The 18783-nt window shown below is 40.4% G+C and overlaps 1 protein-coding gene and 1 pseudogene across 1 annotated transcript in view; one reads left to right on the top strand and one right to left on the bottom strand.

Moving 5' to 3' along the window:
* The window catches only part of ACMSD (aminocarboxymuconate semialdehyde decarboxylase), a 54870-nt gene extending 45218 nt beyond the window's left edge, over window positions 1–9652 (bottom strand). The window contains exons 1-2 of the mRNA XM_043573272.1: window positions 9415–9652; window positions 3460–3504 (exon numbers count right to left, since the gene is read on the bottom strand). Coding sequence (XP_043429207.1) covers window positions 3460–3504; window positions 9415–9471 — 102 coding nt within the window. The 5' untranslated portion in view covers window positions 9472–9652. The remainder of the gene's footprint in view (window positions 1–3459; window positions 3505–9414) is intronic.
* A 5026-nt stretch (window positions 9653–14678) lies between these two features.
* Window positions 14679–14991, top strand: LOC122479472 (annotated as a pseudogene).
* Window positions 14992–18783: the final 3792 nt, after the last annotated feature.

Below are 18783 nucleotides of genomic sequence, written 5' to 3'. Positions count from 1 at the left end.
TTAGGGCTGCTAAAACCCTCATAAATTCCTAAGTGGTAGAGCACCAGGAGCATCTTTTGTTCTATTGATGTGACTCTGAGTAGACTCCTGGATGGCTCCTGGATGGCAGCTGGTCATCAGAAAGACCAAGCCATGATGAGAAGCTTAGAATTTCCAGTCCTCCCACACTTCTAGAAATGGAGTTAATAATTGAACATGTCTACATGAGAAAGCCTCCAAAGATCCCAATAGCATGGGGTTCTGGGAGCTTCCAGAATGGAGAACACATCCACAGCAGGAGGATGAATGCATCTCAACTCTATAGGGATGGAAGGTCCTGAGCTTGGGACCCAGGTGAAAAACTGGGTAGGCCTTTCTTTCTTCCTTTCTTCCTTTCTTCCTTCCTTTCTTCCTTTCTTCCTTCCTTCCTTCCTTCCTTCCTTCCTTCCTTCCTTCCTTCCTTCCTTCCTTTCTAATGTTTATTTATTTTGAGATAGAGCATGGGCAGGGAGGGGCAGAGAGAGTGAGAGACAGGATCTGAAGTGGGCTCTGTACTGACAGCAGAGCCCAATATGGGGCTCAAAATCAAGAACCACAAGATCGCAACCTGAGCGAAAGTCAGACACTCAACTGACTGAGCCACCCAGGTGCTCCAGGTTTTTCTTTATGGGGGAAATAATCTTGAGAGCAGGAACCTAATGAGATCACACAGAATAGTATGTGTGAAAATGCTAAACAGATAGAAATAATGTGTATGTGTGTATGTGCATGTGCACGCATGTCTGTATTGTATTCCCAAGGGCCTGAAAAGCACTCAGTGGATGTCCTTGATGCTTCTGACCCAAGGATTTGTAAAGGACCCCATGCCTACCCTCTGAAATGCTCCCAGGTGTTCTCCCCCCACCGGCTCTGAAAGGAGGCCATACAAACTGACTTGCTACCTATACTTTTGTAAATACTCAAGCAAATGACAAATGGTGTGTTTTAGTTGTGAACAAAGCTCGATTCATTCCAAGAGCAATGAAAAACCAAAGGTTAAGAAGACAAACACATGGGGAAGACCAGAGAAATGTTTTGGAAAGATTTTTCAGAGGACAAGAGTCTCCGGGGTAAATCAGTCATGGGGGCTACAAAATATTTGTTCAAAAGAATGTGGGAGAACAGAAAGAAATTTCAACTACCAAATACTGGATTTTCTCATTGCTTAGCCTAATTTCCATATTTATTTACATTTGCAAGTTGTTTTTCCAGTGACTGTAATCCCTGACCACTATAATTATGAAAAATACAGATCCGGTTCTGTTGTGTTTTGATTTGTTTTTGAGAAGGAAGAAGAGTGTTACTGTTTGTTCTATTTAATTGTATCCAATTTTGCTGGAAATATGTAGGTGGTAGATATGAAATGTTTTCGTTCCTGTTTTCTTTAGGAGATTTACTGTTTATGAATCTCTCTCTTTTTTTTTTTAATTTTTTAATGTTTTATTTAGTTTTGACTGAGAGAGAGAGACAGAGCATGAGTGAGGGAGGGGCAGAGAAAGAGGGAGGCATACAATCCGAAACAGGCTCCAGGCTCTGAGCTGTCAGCACAGAGCCTGATGTGGGGCTCGAACTCACAGACCGCAAGATAATGACCTGAGCCGAAGTCAGACACTCAACCGACTGAGCCACCCAGGCGCCCCTGTTTATGAATCTCTTGACATAAAAACAAAATGAAATGAAAGTCATTCAAATGCAGTACCAAGGTTACAAACTGGACTTCAAAACCAATCACAGACTTCCCAGTCCTGCATTTGGGGCTTCTCAGTAGCCTTGAAATCAGCTCCACCCAGACTGTTCTCTTCCTTAGGCAGATTTGAGGCCAGCTGAGATCATCAGCTCCTGGGGTAGAACTAGCACTTTTAATGGGAGGAGTGTAGCACAGTGTCTAAACCAGCACTTAGTGGGCATTCTTTAATGAAGGTGAAAACGAGCCACCCCAGAGATTCTGATGTTCAAAACTCTTTATTCTCCACTGCCTTCAGGATCAAGTACAAAGGCCTACACCTGTTCTTCAAGACCCCGTCTGATGAGGCTTCTGCCCATCTTTCTGGCTTCTTTACACCCCTTGGCTCCCTAAACTCTGCCTGTCTCTGTTCATTTTCCACAGAGCCATCAGGGTGGTCTTTTTAAGCCATTAAGACCCTCCAGAGCATCTGTGCATTAAGAATAAATCCAGACTCTGCAGCATGTCCCCAGCATCCCTCCATGACCTGGCCCCTGCCTACCTCACCAATCTCATTTTCTATCGTCTCCCTCTTTCACTACATTTCAGCCATATTCCCTTCCTTTCTGTTCCTTGAACACAGCTCTTTCTCATTTCGTGGGCTTTGCAACTGCTATTCCTCATCCAGAGACACTTGCCCAGGCTTTTCCTTCCTGTCCTCTAAGTCTTAGCTGGCTCCCTGAGCAGCCAGCCCAGTGAATCTTCCCCAGTCACTCGCAACCACAGCACTGTTTTTCATTCCATTCTCTGTAGTGATCACATTTGTCATCCCCTAGAATTTGAGCACCATGAGGGCAGCAGTGTCTCAGCCTGGTTCACCAGCATATTCCTGGTGTCTAGACTGGTGGGCCTAACACAAAATAGGAGTCAATATAAATCAGTGAGTAAGTGAATGAATGTCTAAGCCAGTGGTTCTCAGAATCCCCAGAGGCTTGTCAAAACATGGATTGCCATCCTGACCCTCAGAGTCCCTGAGTTGGTAGATCTGGGGTGAGACCCCCAAATTTACATTCCTCCCAAGTTACCTCTGCACATGGTAACTGCGTCCTCCCAGACCACAATTCCTCCAGGGCCTGCTCCCAGGACCTGTCTATGTCTAGCGGGAAGCTCAGGAATGTTCCCTCTGAGCTCCACCAGAGCAGAAAATGCCTCTGAAAGTGAAGTCAGTCCTGACCTGTGTGCAGGGCTAGACTTCAGCTCACTTTCAGGTGGGCCTCGTTATTTGCAGAATGCTTTGCCCCAGCCCTTGCTCCTCTTGCTTTTCCTCTTACCAAACTCAACCCTTAATAGCGATGGCTTTTTCTCCTCCTTGTCTCCGGTGTTTAATTTCTCCAGCTTGTGCTCAAACTTAAACTGTGCCATTTATTTGGTTGGCCTTAATATAATGTAATAACCTATGGAAGGAGCCCACCTCTCTTCCTTGAGGCAGAGCAATAAATGCTAAAATTGATTCTAGGGCGGAGGGAAAAAAAAAGAAAGGAAAAAAAAAAAAGATTTCTTAATGGCTTCTCAAATTGCAATTTGAGTTTCCTAAATCCCGCTCTTTGAAGTCACCCTCATTTTTCCTAGTCATTTTGAGAAACTCAGTGCTGCTCCCTTGCCTACTACAAAGTCAGTAAGAGGATCTGAGTTGAGCTCCATGGAGGCCTGCCTGCAAGAACATCTCAGGCTCAGGATGTCCCTGGTCCAAGGTACATACACACTTTGGAGAAACTCACCTTGCTGTGATGTTGGAGCTGCACCCAGCCTCCATAGCCGAATCTCTGTGGAGGAGAAGCACAGTCAGGCTGGAGGAACAAAATAGGGATGACTGCAATAAAGGGGTATCTCCGTGGCAGAGGGTCCTGAGCTCCAATCTTTCAGGTTATGACCTTCCCATTTTCTGCCCTGACACCCATGTATCACTTTTTCGATATTGATATTTAAGTCAATTTACTATTTTCCCTCAAATATATTTATTCAGGAAGAAAATTGTGTATCATAGAAATGCTAGTTTTATCTAGGTTGCAGTTTTTATTTTTTTTTATTTTTTATTAAAAAAAATTTTTTTTAACGTTTATTTATTTTTGAGACAGAGACAGAGCATGAACAGGGGAGTGTCAGAGAGAGAGGGAGACACAGAATCTAAAACAGGCTCCAGGCTCTGAGCCATCAGCAAAGAGCCTGACGCGAGGCTGAAACTCATGGACCATGAAATCATGACCTGAGCCGAAGTCGGACGCCCAACCGACTGAGCCACCCAGGCACCCCTAGGTTGCAGTTTTTAAATGAGGATTAACATCAGGGCACCTGGGTGCCTCAGTCAGTTGAGTGTCCAACTTAGGCTCCAGTCATGATCTCGAGGTTCCTGGGTTTGAGCCCTGCATCCAGCTCTGTGCTGACATCTCAGAGCCTGGAGCCTGCTTCAGGCTCCTTCTCTCTCTGCCCCTCCCCTGCTTGCGCACTGTCTCTCTCTCTCTCTCTGTCTCTCAAATATAAACATTTTTAAAAAATTAAAAAATAAATACATGAGGATTAACATTAAAAGATACTTGTTCATGGAATGCCTGGGTGGCTCAGTTGGTTGAACTCTTGATTTCAGCTCAGGTCATGATCTCGGCAGTTGATGGGTTTGAACCCCGCATTGGGCTCTGTGCTGATAGTGTGGAGTCTGCTTGGGATTCTCTCTCTCCCTTTCTCTCTGCCCCCTCCCACTTATGCTCTCTCTCTTTCTCTCTCTCAAAATAAATGAATAAACTTTTAAAAATCCCCTATTCTAAAACAAACAAATAAATAAAATCTCATTTTGTTCATTCATTCTTCAAACCCTCAAGGAACCCCCACACTTAACCAGCCTTACTAGGGCAGAGAAAATAAAAGGACACTTCCAGCCTGTGTGGAACACAGGCTTGAACATGTGGGGCTGGGCTGGCAAGTGTTAAAGGGTAATGGTGTGTGAGACCTGCTGTGGTTGAGTAACACACAAGGTCTTTGGGAGTCGGGAAAAGCACAACTTGGGTTAGGTGGTGTCTAAGGAGGGAGGTTGACAAGATAGTCTGGGATCATATTGGAGAGTAACTTCCAATGTTCTGTATTTCCATGCTTCAGATGAGTGCCTCTTGATGGAGGAAGAGAGGGTATTGGGCCAGAAACAATGGTGTGAGAAGCTCATCAACACTCTGGTCAGTAGTTATGGGTAGGGAACTTGCTTGCTTGTTATAGTTGGATGAGACCAGATAACAGTGGTTGGTTCTTATGCCATGCTACAGGGAAGTTGTCTTCAGGGAGTCAGGTCTTGGCAGGTCCTCTTCCTAGCAGCCCTCTCACCTCCAGACTGAGAGGGGAGGTCTGCGCCTACAGCAAAAGGGTGTTTGTATGTCTCTGTGTCTGTGACCAGGGACTGCCAGTCAGATTTAAGATTTGGTCAATTCTGTACAAGCTTTATTCTACCTTGGCATAAGGTCTGTTCTTGAGTTCTAACTCCAAATAATCATATTAGCTCTGAAAGTCTACCTGCCTCCTTCCTAAGTGACAATAGGGGACCTGGAGTAGTAGGGTGGGCATGCAGAAGAAACTATTCACCAGGGGCCTTAGCTTCTCCTCCGTACCCAGTTTCTCCTTTGCCTGCGCCCCTCCACCCCACTCTCCTCCTTTCATGCATTTGATACCATAGCGCTTCCCCCATTGTCTTCTTCTGGCTAAAGCTGCTGAGAGATGTATATTGGAGGAGGGGGTGGAATAAAGCCTCAACCAGTTACATTTTAGAGTAAACAAACTTTCTCTCAAATTAAAATTTGCCATTGAAATTTTACTGTAGAAGAAAAGTTTTGTTTTCTTATTTCCTTGTTTCCTTTTCTTCTTTCCTTCTCTGTTCCCTCTTTCCTCAGTCTTTTTCTTACATTTTGTTAATTTGCTAAGGAACTTTAACCCGTAAGCTAGCAGGCTAAAGTATTCGATTGGAGGAAGAACAGAAAGGCAGAGGGAGGCAGAACAAAGGGATCTTGTCACACGTGACAAACCACTTCTATTATCATTGGCTTTGTTGGGGTAACTTAGCATCTCAAAGTCACTGTTTCCTTATGTGTAAAATGAGGCTGTGACATAGGGTTTTATGGGAATTCATTAAGATAAAATTCATAGAAAGCTATTGACTCCAGACCCTGCTTATAGAAAGGGCCTCATCAATGCAAACAGTGATCATGATGGTGGTGACAGTGGCATTGGTGGTGCTGGAGGTGGAAGAGGTGGTAACAAAGGTGGTGATGGCGATGGTTGTGGCGTTTGTAGGGATGGCAGTGGCGGTATTGGCAGTGGGAGAGGTTGTGAGGTGGTAGTGGTGATGGTTGTGCTGGTGAGCTTGGTGGTGGTGGGGGTGGCAGATGGACAGCACTGGGGGTAGCATAGTGGTGACAGTCTATTTTATCCTTAGGTGTGTCACCCTGTGTTCCTCCTTCCCCTTTCTTGGGAAGCACAAAATTTGAATACTCTATGCTTCTCCTAAGCCCCCTGCAAAGGCCTAACCTATTTAGGGCAGCTGCTCCAAGTCCAGGCTCTACATAGTTCCACAGCTGTCATCCTAGGTTGAACCAAGCTTGGGGTCTGAAATTTATGACCTTGAGAGTTGTGATGAGAGCATATGCCTAGAAGCATTTACTGTCTGAAAATGTTTGACTGACAATGACCAGTATCCCATAGGCATTAAAGGGCATGACAATAAAAGACCAAACTAAAAAATTCAAGGGAATTCAGTTCTATATACAAAAGATGTGTTTCTGAAATTGGTTTGTATGAATCAGAGGTGGATGAACTGAATGGCATTTTTACTGTCTTGGGGACCTCATACTTCCATGAGGTGAATAAGGAACCTCCTGTGTGATAAAAACAGGTATCATTTAAAACTAGGAGAATCTTTGCAAATCCTACTATTGGGCACATAGTAGGTGGTCCATAAAGTCTTGCTGAAGGAGAAAGCCATGACCTTATCATCATCGTTGTTGCTGTGAATAATCTCATTGTGGATCAGCCTGAAACAACATTCACCATGGTTCCTTGGTCCACCATCCTCCTGTTTATGACAGCAGAGAGTGGGTCTCTTGATTCATCAGAAACAATTTAATCAAGAACCTCCTGAATATGCTCTTTCCACCTCAGATAGATTTTGCCCCCTAAGGATCTTAACTGTAAGTCTGAGTAAAGTCATCATTAGCAAGTGAAAATGGAAACATTTCTCAAATCCTAATCCTTTGTAATCATTAGTTAATTATCAATCCAGGAATGTTGATTCTGCTTTTCTGTTTCTTCACTGGAGTAAGAGGCCAAGGTTATTGAGGTGTGTCCATTAATGTTTAATGAGGAAAGGCAAGTTGGAAAACAGATACTAGTTCTTCCAAAGAGGCTTCATCTTCTAAAATAAAACTAGTACTGGCTTCTTTTCATTCTTTTATTGGGAAGTTTGAAAACGTGATGAGAAAAGATCAGAGACTGATGTATTGAAATAATATTTTACCCATTAAGAAACAATTTGAAGACAAAGGAAAATCTACTGTAATTATTGAACTGCCTGAATACCAAGGAAATTGTGCTCTTGCCTAACATCACTTTAATACTCACTTTATTGTGACAATATAGACTGGGAGAGAGGGAGAAGGATACTAGCACTATTTACATGTCTATTTATTTATCTCACTCCTCCCAGTTTGAAAGCATAGAACTGTTTTCTGCTGGTTATTTCATCACTGGCCTACCTGCAATCAAATGAAAACTTCTATCACATGTCAGATCCACTTGCTTGACCTGTGGGTTGAAGTCAGGTTCCAATGACCCTTTGACAAGGCCCTCCATGGGTTTGTTGAGTGTGGGGAATTGGGGAACAGTCTGGTGTCGAGAAAGGCACTGGGGGAAAGAGGGACCACCATGGTTCCATATAGCTCTGGGATTCTAGGCTCATTTCTGAGTCTCAGTTACCTGATTGGTCCAGTGAGGTTAATAATATAAATTTTATCTGCAATTCACATGATTTTATGTGAATCAAATATATATATTGCTCCCTGGAAGTATAAGAGTATAATGGTTATTATTACTATCATTATGTCATCAATGTTATTAAGTGTATCAGTTATCTGCTTACAGCATGTGAGACTACTAGCCTGGTTTATTGGGACAAATGCCCCTCCCCTCTTTTGAGGGGACAGGTAGACGTTAAGAAGGAGAAGGGGGAAAAAGAGCCAGCAGCAAGTGTGCTTGGGAAAGTCTCCAGGGCACACATTTATGGTTATAGCCTCCCTGAGCTCTGTATCTTTCAGCTTCCTAAGCAGATTTAACATTGCCTTTAGGGCCCTGCATTAGGTGAGGGCACCTAGAAATTATCAGCTTTTGGTGAGAACTTCTTTGCTCAAACTGGAGGCAGGCTTCCAGGTGGGAGGCAGATAACAGGAGGTGGAATTGTGGCACAGGATACTAGGTAGGAAGTTTTCCCCCTTCAGCAAAGAAGAGGTACCTTTTAAGGCTGCTATGGGTCTTCATCACTAATCTTGATGAAGTGGTGTTTACACTTTAATAAAACATGATGAGGACAATAGCATTCAGAGTAGCAAGTTCCCAAGTAGGCACTTAGACCCCTTCTGGAGGGTCAGTTGGTGCAGTTAGTTTTCACTACCTGCTATAGCAGAAAACCCTTTCAAAGATGGTTCAGCATCATTTGTATTTTTCAGTCTAAAATGTCTACCATCTATCTTACTTAAAATGCCAAAGGACGAAGAAATAAGATTAACATTCTCCCAGGAGACAACTAGGAGAAAAAAATAGTTTCACTCACTTGCACAATAAACCATATTTTAATTAGAGTTTGGGTTAATTCATTTTCCTCCACTTGGGACAAAAAAGATGAAACATTATCAGTGGCATGAAAATACTAGAGAAGGCTGAAGATTGAATAAAACCTGATACTTAGCCTGAATAAAACTCAAGCCAATTGTAAATTTCTTTCATGTTTCCACCTCCTTCTTTTAGTATTCATTCAAAAGTTCTTAATGACAAAAGGAAATTTCCCTCTTTTGAGAAATACAGAGAAAGAGACACTCATTGTACAAAGGCTTCATGTCATTTTCTCTAGGGTTTTTTTTGATGTTCCTACTCTCTAGTTCATAACAAGGATTTACAGCTTAAAGAACATCAAAAGGAAAGGTTTCAGACAGTGTCCTAAAATAGACTTAAAAAAAAAAATTCCACAAAGCTATGTCTTGGTGCTTCTAAAACTTATTTTAAACATTTTGGAAAGGAGATGTGTTTTAGAAGTCCTGGAAGCCTATCACATTCCATTTTTTAATAGTCTTTTACTTGAAACTGTAACTTTAAATTCTGTAGTTGGCACGTATCTTCCAAGCAGCTGAATATGTGATTTAAATGGAAGTAAAAGTGCCTGACTTAAATTGGCCAGAAATTTTAAAGAATGCTTCATTTGAGGGGAAAAGGGGATTTTGAGAAGGCACTTATTTCTTTGATCAGTGTTCTTTCAAAACAAATGTAAAAGTCATTTTTAAAAACTAAGAAATCAGAGATAGCAAATAAGTTTACATCACTCCTAGAGCAGAGAAACTTAACATCTAATTCCCCAAAGAAGAGATAGATCTGTAGTAGAAGCAGTAAGACACCCTGGAAAAGTTCCAGAAATAATTCAGTAAATTAACCACCATTACCTTTTTTAGATCTGGCCATTCTTTTGGTAGAATATGACTATGGATGTCAATTTTCATCTCCACAGGATCAGAGGAGAAGCACGTAAAGAAGAAAGAAGTTTCGGTATCAAGAGATCTCCATAAAAACCATGGAGTTAATTGATTTATGTTGCCCCTTCTGGCACCAGTCAGTAGGCCTACTCGGCTCCGTCTAGGTCCACTGGAGCTGCCCTATTAAAGTTCAGAATTCTGTTTATTTGTCAACTTGTCTTTGAGTCACCAACTCTTTGGTAATCGGGACTCTGGGTACTAAATTTAAAAATAAAATAAAGGACTGTACTAAACCTCATATGGTCAAATGTACTGCTGGATGCTTTTTTTTCCAACAGGTCCAAAATTGGCTAATACTTGTTTTTAAATATTTCAATTGTTTTCAAGATATACATAGTATAAAAAATAAAATTGGGCATGGTTAAAAATCAAATAGTACAGAGGGTTTTTTAAAAATAATAGATCACTGACCCACTTTTCATTGGTTTCATTTCTCAGAAGCAACCAATTTTAATGCTTTTGCTTTTTGTTCAGCTATTTACCTTTATGTCTTTAAACAATATTGATCAATTGGCTTGTTCATGAAGATTTAGCATGTTGAAAAGTTGTGGGTGAAGTTTCACCTTTACTTTTACCTTTTTATTATTATTTTTAAAAGTTTTATTTGTTTAAGTAATCTCTACACCTAATGTGGGGCTTGAACTCAAGATTGCAAGAGTCGCATGCTGTTCTGACTGAGCCAGCCAGATGTCTCTACCTTTACTGTTAAATCAGAGAAAGAGCCCATCCTTCATACATGTTATTTCTTCCATTGTCTTTTTCTTTCATATGTTCACTCATGCATTTAACATTTATTGAGAACTGCTATGTGCTAAGGATATAAGGTTGAATGAGGTAAAATAATGCACATGTTGTAATAGATGATTGTATAGTTGTAATAGATGATTGTATGCTGCTTAAGTACAGGGGAAAGAACGAAGTAGCCATTCCCCTGGGAGTTGTCAAAGCAGTTGGGAGAGGGTTTCCACTGGAACAGAAAGTGGGGCTCATGGTCATGCTTCTAAAGAGAACCTAGAACAAAGCAGCCCTTTGTTATTCTATGTTAACCTTTCCTATTCCTGGAAAGCTCGAAATATTCAGGGACCTGGGGTCCCTGGCACAGCCTTGAAACTCCTTTGGGATGCTCCCTTCATTTCAGTCTCCACAGCACAGGGACTAAGGCATGGCCTTCCTACTAGGCTATTCAACTAGATTCCAGATAAACTGTAACAAATACTCTTTTCAACTAGAATCTGGGTAAATTATAACAAGTTAAACTAGATTCTGGATAAATTATAACAAACATTTTTTTCAGTGCTGCTCAGTTTGAAAAAAAAAATACAGGAATCCTCAAGATCATTTTCAAAAAGTTCAATGAGCTGAAACTGAGTAAGTGAGCCTTAAATCAACCTGGAGGCACATGCTAATACCCAAAGGAAGCACTTTTTGAGCACTATGGCTCAGGCACTGTTCCAAGCATTTTACTCATATCAGTTCATTTATTCCTTGTAACAGTCCTATGAAAGAGGAACTATTATCAATATCCATTTTATAGAAGAGGAAACTGAAGCACAGAGAAGTTAGGTAACTTGTCCATGGTCACACCATAAGTGATAGAGACAGAACTTGAACCCTGGAAGTGTAGAGTCAGAGTTCTAGAACTTTGAGGATAAATATACCACAGATTAATAGGATATTATACCATGAGTTTTACAAAACTGAGACCCCTTCATTAAACTAGAATTCTTTAAGGGGCTAGACCCCTAGCAAATAAATATACTAGAAGTAAAAAATCCACTGGTCAACAAAGGGAGTCTGTAAGGACATCTATTTCCATGATGAGAAAAAAAGGAAGAAAAAGAAGAGAATAACAGTTTTCTTTGAGAATTTCTTTGAGAAGTATTATCCAAACACAGGTACTGAAGGTTTATTTTTATTTTTTACATTTATTCATCTTGAGAGAGAGTGAGAGAGCAAAAGCATAAACCAGGGAGAGGCAGAGGGAGAGGGAGAGGGAGAATCCTGAGCAGGCTCTGGGCTGTCAGTGCAGAGCCTGATGCAGGGCTTAAGCTCACAAACTATGAGATCATGACCTGAGCCAAAATCAAGAGTTGGGTGCTCAACCAAGGCACCCCTGAAGGTTTTAATTAAAGTGGTACCAGGTTGGTAATCCTTGACTACTCTATTTCTACTCATGCCCAGAAAGAGAAAATGGAGATCTTTCCTGAAGGAGAGCATATCAACTTAGTCCCTTCAGTATTGCCACAGAATAAGGCCAAGAATATACTGGCTCATAGTATAAAATTCTACACATGTGAGGAAAAAAGCCACCCTAAGGGAATGTCCACAGAAATAATAAATAATAGACTTAAGCTTCCAAGGACATATATATTGGAATTGTTAAGCATAGGATATGTTTATTATATATGAAATGTTTTTAAAAAAATGAGACACTATCAAATGATTGACCAAATTTGAAAACGGACAAAATAGGGACACCTTGTGGTTCAGTCAGTTACTCTGACTCTTGATTTCGGCTCAGGTCATGATCTCATGGTTTGTGGGTTCAAGCCCCACATCAGGCTCTGTGCTGCCAGTGCAGAGCCTGCTTGGGATTCTCTCTCTCCCTCTCTCCCTCTCTCTGCCCCTCCCCTGCTCCTGCTCTCTCTCTCTCTCTCTCAAAATAAATACATAAATAAACATTACAAAAAGGGACAAAATAAAACTTCTGTAAATTAAAACATAATAATTTCAGTAAAAAACTCAATGGGTGGATTAAACAGCAAAATAGACATAATTGAATGGAGAATTAATGAACGGGAAGAGAGACTTGTACAGAGACATGAGGGGACTGAGCATATTTAAGAATATCACAGAGTACAAAGGATAGAGTAAGAAAGTCTAAAAGGAGTCTGACAAAAGTGCTAAAGAGAGGAGAGAGATGTTGGAGGATGTGGGTTTGGCTTTTGGCTTTGTCCAACAAGGCTGAGAATGGCAGAAAGGACTCCATGCAAATCAAGAGAGGTGAAAGAGGGGCTAAGGGAAGTCTTCCCAAGCTAGTCACAAGCTCCCGTATTTATTGAGCATACCTTTAGGGAAACAATGAGCAATACATTGGTGGGCTACGTGCCAGTAAGAACGTATAGAAAATGTGCAGAAAAACAAGTTAAGACAGGATAAAATATTCCATGTGATAACATGGCCTAAGGAATTTATGAGTATAGGCAGGACCTAACACGTAGATATATATTACTAGTTAAGCGAAGTGAGTGCCACCTGGAAATACATTAACTAGATAAGCAAAGCATGGCCTCTGTTTTCAGCAAGACCAGAGGCTGTTTTCTGCTGTTTTTGCAATGCATTCCCTATAATCTCCTAACCCAGGACATGTCTACTTGATTTCCCACAGGAGGAGAGATAACACAAGAGATAATAGCTGAGAATTTTCCAGAACTGATGAGCCAACAGATCCAAGAACGAAAAATTATCAAAAACTAATCAAGAAAGATAGAAAGGATTTCATTTCTAGAAACCTTGTAGTGAAACTACAAAACAATAATAATAAAGGTTAGATCCTATGAACTGCTATAGAGAGAATTAACACCTTAAAAACTCAGCAATTAGACTGACAACCAACTGACAGCCAACTTCTCGCAATGATGGGAACCATAAGACAATAGAAAATATAGTCAAAAGGCTGATATACATGAACTGTCAACCTGGAATCATCTACTTTGTAAAATTTAATTTTAACGGTGAGGGAGAAATAAAGATATCTTCAAGTTAAAACTGAGTTTGCTATCAACAGACCTTCTCTTAAGGAATTCCGAATGATGTACTTTGGAAGGAGGGAAAAAGACTCTGGCAATATAAGAATAAGTGGGAAGGTGAGAAACTTGTAATCATATAAGTAAATGTAAATAATATTAAATATTTAAAATAATACCAGTAATAACAATGATAATGTCTTCATTTCAGAGTTCTATTACTTGCAAAAGGTTGTCCAATCATACTTTTGGCTTTCTCTCCAAGGTATGCTTTCCTGCCAGCAAATCTCCTAATTTTAACATCTTTTGCAATATGGATAGGCTGAAAATTTCCTAAATCACCCAGTCCTGATTTCTTTTTTCTTACTAGTTTGTTTTTTGTTTTTTTTTTTTGTTTTTGTTTTTGTTTTTGTTTTTGTTTTTGAGAAAGAGAGAACGTGAGTGGCAGAGCATGAGAAAATCTTAAGCAGCCTCCATGCTCAGCATGCAACCCGACATAGGGTTTGATCCCACGACCCTGGATCCCACAACCCTGGAATCATGATCTGAGCCAAAGTCAAGAGTCAGATGCTCAACTGAAAGCCATCCAGGTGCCCCTCTTACTAGTTTTTCAATCTGTCTTTTTCTTCTTGCATTTTACCATAAGTACCAAGAAGGAACCAGGTAGAACCTTTAACATGCTTGGAAATTTCCTCAGCCGAATATCTCCTTTATAAATCATAACTTATAAATTCTTATTGCTACACAACTGTAGAACACACAATTGACTTACGTTTTCTGCCACTGTATAACAAGGATCACCTTTTCTTCACTTTCTACGATGCTCCTCATTTCCCTCTGAGCCCTCACCATATTTCTATCAATGATCTATTTATAATGGTTTACATATTATCTTACATAATATAGGCTTTCTCTACCATAGTCCTCATTTCTTTCTGGGATTCACTGGTAGAATCATTTACATTCACATTTCTATTAACAGTCCATTCAAGACAATTTAGGATTTTTTTCTATTGCATACCTCAAATCTCTTCCAGTGTCTACCCCTTACTCAGTTCCAAAGCCACTTTCACATTTTGTTGTATTTGTTACCCTCTTTTTGAAAACTATATCAGTTTTCAATTGCTGCTGTAACAAAGATTACATCCTTTGTGGTTTAAACCAACACAAATTTATTCTCTTATAGTTTTGGAAGTCAGATGTCTAAAAGGGCTGTGTTCCTGCTGAGGGTTCTAGAAAAGAATCTGTTTCCTTGCTTTATCTGCCTTCTAGACATTGTCTGTATCCTTGGTTCAGATCCCCTCCTCCATCTTGAAAGCCAGCCAGGTAGCATCTTGCAGTCCTTCTCTCAGTTTCTGTCATCACAGTTTTTGACTCTAACCCTTTTATCTCCCTCCTATAAAGATTCATGTGGGCTCTGATGGGTAATCCGGGGTAATCCACTACGGGCTGCCTGCTGTGCGCTCACCTGCACTCCTTGTGACCACGCCTCGCAAAATTGAAGAAATCAAGGAGTTTCTTCTCACAGCCAGGCAAAAGGATGCCAAGTCCGTCAAGATCAAGAGAAATAAGGATAATGTGAAGTTTAAAGTCCGATGCAGAGGACACCTTTACGCTTTGGTCATCACAGACAAAGAGTAGGCAGAGAAACTGAAACAGTCCCTGCCCCCAGGTTTGGCAGTAAAGAAGCTGAAATGAACCCTGCACACTGATTTGAACTGTATTAAAATTTTAAAAATTCTTAAAAAAAAAATCACGTAATTACATTGGACTCACCCAAATAACCTAGGATGATTTCCCCATCTTAAAATCCTTAACACCATCACATTTTCAAAGTCCTTTTAGCCATATAAAGTAGCATTTTCACAGGTTCTGGGAATAGGACATGGAAACCTTTGAGTGGGGAGCATTTATCAGCCTACCACAATCAGGCATGCTAAAATTTCAAAAGTAACTGCTAAAAGAATATACACAGAGTATACAACTTTCAACCCCATTAAGTGGAAACCGGAATAAGAAAAAAATCAATTTAAAGATACTTTATTTCTTTAAACATTTTTTTAATGTTTATTTTTGAGAGAGAGGGAGACAGAGCACAAGTAGGGGACGGGCAGAGAAAGAGGGAGACACAGAATCTGAAGTAGGCTCCAGGTTCTGAGCTGTCAGCACAGAGCCTGATGTCTGGCTCAAACCCATGAACCGCAAGATCATGACCTGAGCTAAAGTCAGGCGCTTAACTGACTGAGCCATCCAGGTACCTCCCCACAACCCCAAATCAATTTAAAAGAAGGCAATAGAGAGGAAAAAAGAAACAAAGAAAAAGTAGGCAAATAGAAAGCACAAAATAAATTTCAGAAATAACCAAATCCAGCTAAGTGTTGTTTATTAGAAACATATTTAAATTACAAGGATAGAGACAGTTTGAAAGTAAAAAGGAAAGAGAAAATAAGCAAATTCTAACCAAAAGAAAATCATGATAGCCATGTCTGTCATAAATACTTCGCATTAGTCCAAATCAAAGAGACTACAATACAATACAAAAAGCATTGTTAAGGCAAAGGAGGATCACTATAATAAAAGGCTCAGCTAATACAAAGCCATAATAATTCTAAATTTGGCATACCAGATTGCCTCAAAATATGCAATGCCCACAACATGTATTGCAAATGTATATTTATTTGAAAAATCTTCCAACACATGTCTCTCAATTATTGGTAAGTCAAATAAAAATTATCTACAGGGAGCTGCAGAGAAAGAGCCAATGCTGGGAAGCCACTAAAGAAACTCAAAAGTTTTTCACAAGAGAAAGAGAAAGAGAACATGTTAAGCTCCCGCCTGCCCATAGAACTTGAAGCCATTTTACCACAGGGTCATTTATTTTTTATTATTATTTTTTTTTAATATATGAAATTTATTGTCAAATTGGTTTCCATACAACACCCAGTGCTCATCCCAAAAGGTGCCCTCCTCAATACCCATCACCCACCCTCCCCTCCCTCCCACCCCCCATCAACCCTCAGTCTGTTCTCAGTTTTTTTTTTTTTTTTTTTTAATTTTTTTTTTCAACGTTTATTTATTTTTGGGACAGAGAGAGACAGAGCATGAACGGGGGAGGGGCAGAGAGAGAGGGAGACACAGAATCGGAAACAGGCTCCAGGCTCCGAGCCATCAGCCCAGAGCCTGACGCGGGGCTCGAACTCACGGACCGCGAGATCGTGACCTGGCTGAAGTCGGACGCTTAACCGACTGCGCCACCCAGGCGCCCCGTTCTCAGTTTTTAACAGTCTCTTATGCTTTGGCTCTCTCCCACTCTAACCTCTTTTTTTTTTTTTCCTTCCCCTCCCCCATGGGTTTCTGTTAAGTTTCTCAGGATCCACATAAGAGTGAAACCATATGGTATCTGTCTTTCTCTGTATGGCTTATTTCACTTAGCATCACACTCTCCAGTTCCATCCACGTTGCTACAAAAGGCCATATTTCATTTTTTCTCATTGCCACGTAGTATTCCATTGTGTATATAAACCACAATTTCTTTATCCATTCATCAGTTGATGGACATTTAGGCTCTTTCCATAATTTGGCTATTGTTGAGAGTGCTGCTATAAACATTGGGGTACAAGTGCCCCTATGCATCAGTACTCCTGTATCCCTTGGATAAATTCCTAGCAGTGCTATTGCTGGGTCATAGGGTAGGTCTATTTTTAATTTTCTGAGGAACCTCCACACTGCTTTCCAGAGCTCCCAATCAAAATTGCACCAGCATTCTTCTCGAAACTAAAACAAGCAATCCTAAAATTCATATGGAACCACTAAAGGCCCCGAATAGCCAAAGTAATTTTGAAGAAGAAGACCAAAGCAGGAGGCATCACAATCCCAGACTTTAGCCTCTACTACAAAGCTGTCATCATCAAGACAGCATGGTATTGGCACAAAAACAGACACATAGACCAATGGAATAGAATAGAAACCCCAGAACTAGACCCACAAATGTATGGCCAACTCATCTTTGACAAAGCAGGAAAGAACATCCAATGGAAAAAAGACAGTCTCTTTAACAAATGGTGCTGGGAGAACTGGACAGCAACATGCAGAAGGTTGAAACTAGACCACTTTCTCACACCATTCACAAAAATAAACTCAAAATGGATAAAGGACCTGAATGTGAGACAGGAAACCATCAAAACCTTAGAGGAGAAAGCAGGAAAAGACCTCTCTGACCTCAGCCGTAGCAATCTCTTACTCGACACATCCCCAAAGGCAAGGGAATTAAAAGCAAAAGTGAATTACTGGGACCTTATGAAGATAAAAAGCTTCTGCACAGCAAAGGAAACAACCAACAAAACTAAAAGGCAACCAACGGAATGGGAAAAGATTTGCAAATGACATATCGGACAAAGGGCTAGTATCCAAAATCTGTAAAGAGCTCACCAAACTCCACACCCGAAAAACAAATAACCCAGTGAAGAAATGGGCAGAAAACATGAATAGACACTTCTCTAAAGAAGACATCCAGATGGCCAACAGGCACATGAAAAGATGTTCAACGTCGCTCCTTACCACAGGGTCATTTAATTAGCATTTGTCCTGTAGTCCTAACATTTCTTCTCCCTCTCTGCTTTGGTCCTACTGGGGAAGGAGATCAAGCTCAGGGAGGAGGAGAAATGCCTGCCTTCAGGGGGAGAAGTGTAACCTTTCAATTATCAATATATTTATCGATATCAATATATTTGCGATTATCAATATATTTCAGTGAGTATTTTAACCTTTCCAGCTAAGACTGGGTTTGCAATTTAAAATGATCTTAAGAATGTTTATTACCTAAAAGTGAGTAAGTTGCATAGGTTTTCATCCAGAGGGAGGAGGAAGACTGCTTTCACCAAACAGTATTAAAGGGAAAGTGGAAATGTAAAAATGATGCATATGTAACGACATCCAGTGAGTCCTGTGTGTTTGGTGTACCTATAACAGAAGAAGAGGGCAGTGCTTTTATTTTTGCTTATAAAGACAGGCAAGCTTTTTGGGTAAATGGGCAAGAGGTTGTAGGGTCCTCAAGCAAACACATTATACCCTCTCATTTCCCACTACGGTACTGAGGAAAGTAACAACAAAAAGGAAAATTGTATAAGATCTCGTCTTCACATTTAAGAAAATGAATTATAAATCAGATGAGCTTTATACTCATTTATATTGGCATTCCTTCGTGGAAAGAGGCAAGAGATCCTTAAATTATTCACTACTGGATTATATACAAATAAAAAAAAATGGCTTAGACTAAGTCTAGGTAGCTCCTTTCTCCTGGCCCTAATCTGATGGCTATGAATCAGCTTAAATACCAAGGTTTGACTCCTGACTACTGCTTATCAGTTGGATGGTCTTGGGGAAGTTACAAGGTCTCTGTCAAATAAGGGTGATAACAGAATTGATCTCATAGAGTTATTGTAAATGTTAACTTGAGTAATATAAAACTACCAGCTATGAATTACACCATGACACCTAATCCAATTATTTTTTAGTTTGCCATATGCAAAGACCG

Source organism: Prionailurus bengalensis, chromosome C1 (genome assembly GCF_016509475.1).
Source record: "Prionailurus bengalensis isolate Pbe53 chromosome C1, Fcat_Pben_1.1_paternal_pri, whole genome shotgun sequence".
In the NCBI taxonomy this organism is placed as follows: domain Eukaryota; kingdom Metazoa; phylum Chordata; class Mammalia; order Carnivora; family Felidae; genus Prionailurus; species Prionailurus bengalensis.
The sequence above is the reverse complement of the archived record's forward strand: the minus strand, read 5'-3'. Positions and strand labels throughout refer to the sequence as shown.